Raw genomic sequence first — 4,225 nt, forward strand, 5'->3', positions numbered from 1 at the left:
TATTTCATATATTTCAGTGTATATTTAATATCTTCCAGATGTTGCAAAATGGAATTCTCTTTTTACAAGTAGTCGTCCTGAAGTTAGTCATTCTGTGTTTTCATGTCGTCCAAAATCGCCATTATTAAATAATACAGAAGTACCACCGTCAGAAGAAAAAAAAGGGAATCCTAGGAGAGCTTCTTTAGAGGCATTGTCTTCATTTACCTTGTTCTCTCAAGAGGCGCATGAACCTGGTCCTTCTAGCAGTCAGCCAAGTTCAGACACTTTTAAATTATTTTCATCATTCCAAGGTTCAGTCTTCCAATCTCACAAAAGCAATGTGTTTAAAGACAAAGCTATAAAACGTGAAACCAAGATTGAATGGGACATACATCAAGAATTTCCTTGTTCTTCAAATACATTTTTTACTGAAGCTAGGTCTGGAGACAATGTAATGATGAACATTAAACAAGAGCCATATGATGAGTGCACACTGAACACTGAAGCCAGTTGTGATCAGTTATCGGATGTCAATGCCAATGCAGCTCAAGCACCCAAATCCAGTCATGTTCTTGATACAAGCTCTAAAAATTCTGATTTAAAAGCCTGTGGAAGTATGCACTCGGACACCAAAACTGATAATCAAGAGCCCGATTCTAGTACTGTGAGTAATAATACATCAAGCAAGTTGCATGCATCTAGGAGGCAACTTAGCCCAGAAGTTCTTCAGCTTTTCAAAGGAAAAGATACTAACAGTATTGTTCATATCCTAAAGACACTGTCCCCATTTTACCCAGCTCTACAAGGTATGCTTTTTCAATGTTCAAGAAATTTTGATAACTGCGTAATTACTGGAGAGCCTATAAGAGAATAAAAACAAATAACTGAACAATTTTAAATCCTAAACAATATGTCCCGACTAACAGATTTTAGTTAATTGAAAGCAAATAGTTTTTGGAACCTTTAGAACTCTACCCCTCTGTAAGCAAGTGCCTATCTTGTGGATAGGCACTCATTTACAGAGATTTTACACAGCTCAAGCATCCTGCAAGGAGGGCAGCACAAACGATTGCTTGACTGTGTGGCTCTTTGCTGACCTCAGTCGTCAAGCACTTTAACAGAGAGAGATGGAGAGATGGCTAAAACAAGGAGACGACCGCAGCACACAGGAGGTATGAAGAATGTGTCTTAATTCTATCTTGGGCAAGACAGATAAGGTGCAATGTTTGTGGTCTCACACCACCATCCTCAAGCATGTGTCTTGCCCAAGATGGAATAAAGACACCTTTTTTCTTCATACCTCCTTGTTTGGTTGAACCTGGGAATCTTATTTATTTATACTTATTTATCTATACTTATTTATACTTTTTGGTTGTGGATGTGCTGCTTTTCTCTGGAGTTTTTTATTTAAATTTTTTTGATAGATGGAGAGACACACAAATACACACTATTATTAGTAGTATTATTGACCCCTTAAAGATTCAAGACGTAAATGTATGTCCTGGTGCGGTGGTACTTAACACACCAGGACGTACATTTACGTCCTGTACGTGACCGCGTGCATCGGAGCGATGCTCTGGTTGTGCACGGCAGGTCCCAGCTGCTGATAGCAGCCAAGGACCTGCAGGTAATGGCAGACATCCGCGATCGGGCAGATGTCTGCCTAATGGGGTTAATACCCCTCAGATGCCATGATCAATACAGATGTTACACCTGTTTAAGATAGTCTATATAGAAGGGCAAGAGAATAAGCAAATTCTTCATCTGCTAATAAAAAACATGTTATGTGCCTTTTATAAAGATTACTTTAAAGGGCCACACATTTGCACCTTGTCTGCCTGTCTAAAGGGACCCAGCTCATGTGGCTTCTTGCAGCTTGTTTTTGGTTTGCTTAAATTAGAGAAAATAGAAACAGTTTAAAAAAATTATAATAATTAGATGTATAACTGTAAGCAGCTAATTTTGACCAACCGTTAGTAAATTATTGTTGGTCTGATCAAGTGCCAGTGTCAGGAGTTGATGCTTTGTGGAGACTAATAGACGTCTGTTGACCTGTACAAACAGGTGGCATGTATTTATGCATCAACAGCACTTCGATTCAAGGCTTTTACCTGGGACTTTCTCTCACTGAATAGAGACCTATTAAAAGGAAATGCCATACATGTGTGATCTATGAAGGTCTTGCAGGTTTGACAATGGGCATTGGTTGTGGGAGGCTCATTTTTGATTGTTGTCATTCATTATACGTCAAAATTGTATTTAGATAGTAATTTAGATTTGTAATTGTATTCATCTTTGCCAATAAACTGCCTTACACTTCCACATAGCATTAGCCAAAGGGCTTCTTGCACATGATTATTCGTAATAGGTATGGATCCCGTATTGAAATGGTCTATGTTTGCAAAGCCTATTTTATGCTCAGCTTTGGCTCATGTGCTGTTTTGACAGAAGTCATCTAAATATCATACTAACTTTGGGTCTATTTTTTTTCCTCCCTTTTTTTTTTTTAGAGCTAGATCTTGAAGAGTTTGCAGAAGTGCTGAGCAAGACTGGAGCTGTATCTGAGTGAAAAAAAAACTTGGGTAGCTCACTGATCCAAGACTAAGCAAATGTTTAGCAAGAGGACTTTATTTAGTAAACGTGTTCTTCAACATGCAAGTTCTTACTACCTTTGTACTGAATGATAACCATACCTTTCATTTGGCATTGTGAAGCCAAATAAACATTTTCATTTTAAATCATAGTTTTACAGTAAAACCCTGACGCTGATTAAACTTGCCTGCTCCCGATCTGTGCTTCCATTTGTCTGTTATGTTTTTCATTTAAACGGTAGGCTTGGTGCACGGGCGCAGCTTTAGAGACGCTGACGTCAACACTGTTACTTCCCCAGGCTTACTTTCAGCAGGACCCAGCGGAGAAGCAGCAACAGTGGTGTCTGCTTGATCCTGCCGTGCACCAAGCCTGCCGCCAGGTTAAAGAAAACCGACGAATGGGACCATGCATCGGGGATAGCAAAGTATCATAATAATCATTGTCACTTGCACTACATGCCTGCACCAATAGATTAGTGCGGGTGACACTGATGACTGTTTCCCTTTATAGCTATAGCGGTACCTATTGCGATTCTGAGAAGTCATACTGTGATTTTCAAAAACATTGAAATTGATAAATCTCTACTTCTTCCCTGAACCCTTATATATTAGGATCAGATCACTGAGAAAGGGTAGAACCCCTAATGTAGCTATATGTTGCTTTGACTTTAATTTGATCCAGATTACTGTGTTTGCTTATATTTTATCATACTGAATTGAATATCTCAGTATTGAAAAATGCTCTGTGTGTGTTTTTTTTATTTTGTTTTTTTTAGGTTTTCCTAATTCATTGTATCCTACGTTATGGTACAGTATATTGATACATTTAATTTACACTTAGCATATATTCTGTAGCTATAGACCATTTCTAGAATGTGTCTGCAATGGCTAAAAAGAAAAAGAAATTAAAAAACTGGACACTTATTCAACGTTTTTTTAAGGTGGCAAAAGCATAACGGCATCATATTTAAGGTAAGTTGCAAATTCAAACAGTAGGCTATAATATATGTACAGCCTATCAAACATCTTAAGGGGGATGCCATCAGTGTATTTCTTGTGACATCAGGAGAGGGAGAAGTGCACACTACGTTTCATATGCAAGATCTGAATTGGGATGCAGTTCCTTCAGAGAGGAACTCTTTTGTTGATGATCCTTTTAAATTTCATGCTCTTGTTCTAAAGTTGTAAAGTAATAATTTCTTATTGTAAAATAAATATTTGGATTCTACTGTGGTGGTTAACACACATTTTTGTTTGTCCTTTTTTTTTTTTTTTTTTTTTTTTTTTTTTTTTTTTGCACTCATAGCTTGAGATAAGTTTAGCCCCAACATATAGAAGATGGCTTTTGGTTGATTACCGTATATACTCGAGTATAAGCCGAGTTTTTCAGCACGATTTTTCGTGCTGAAAACACCCGCCTCGGCTTATACTCGAGTGAACTCTCCACCCGCAGTGCTCTTCAACCTGCGGACCTCCAGAGGTTTCAAAACTGTCCGGGCTTGCTGGGAGTTGTAGTTTTGAAACCTCCGTAGGTCCGCAGGTTGAAGACCACTGCGGCCTTCGACATCATCCAGCCCCCTCTCGCCCCCCTTTAGTTCTGTACAGTACTCACCTCCGCTCGGCGCTGGTCCGGTGCTGCAGGACTGTCCGGA

General features: G+C 38.9%; 1 protein-coding gene across 2 annotated transcripts in view; it reads left to right on the plus strand.

Moving 5' to 3' along the window:
• Positions 1 to 3,812, plus strand: part of LOC130273673 (uncharacterized) — a gene marked incomplete in the record, with an annotated part of 157,308 nt that extends 153,496 nt beyond the window's left edge. For both annotated transcript variants that reach the window (XM_056520854.1, XM_056520853.1), the window contains 2 exon segments: positions 39 to 788; positions 2,493 to 3,812. In XM_056520854.1, coding sequence (XP_056376829.1) covers positions 39 to 788; positions 2,493 to 2,551 — 809 coding nt within the window.
• Positions 3,813 to 4,225: the final 413 nt, after the last annotated feature.

This window comes from Hyla sarda, chromosome 5 (assembly GCF_029499605.1).
Source record: "Hyla sarda isolate aHylSar1 chromosome 5, aHylSar1.hap1, whole genome shotgun sequence".
Lineage (NCBI taxonomy): Eukaryota > Metazoa > Chordata > Amphibia > Anura > Hylidae > Hyla > Hyla sarda.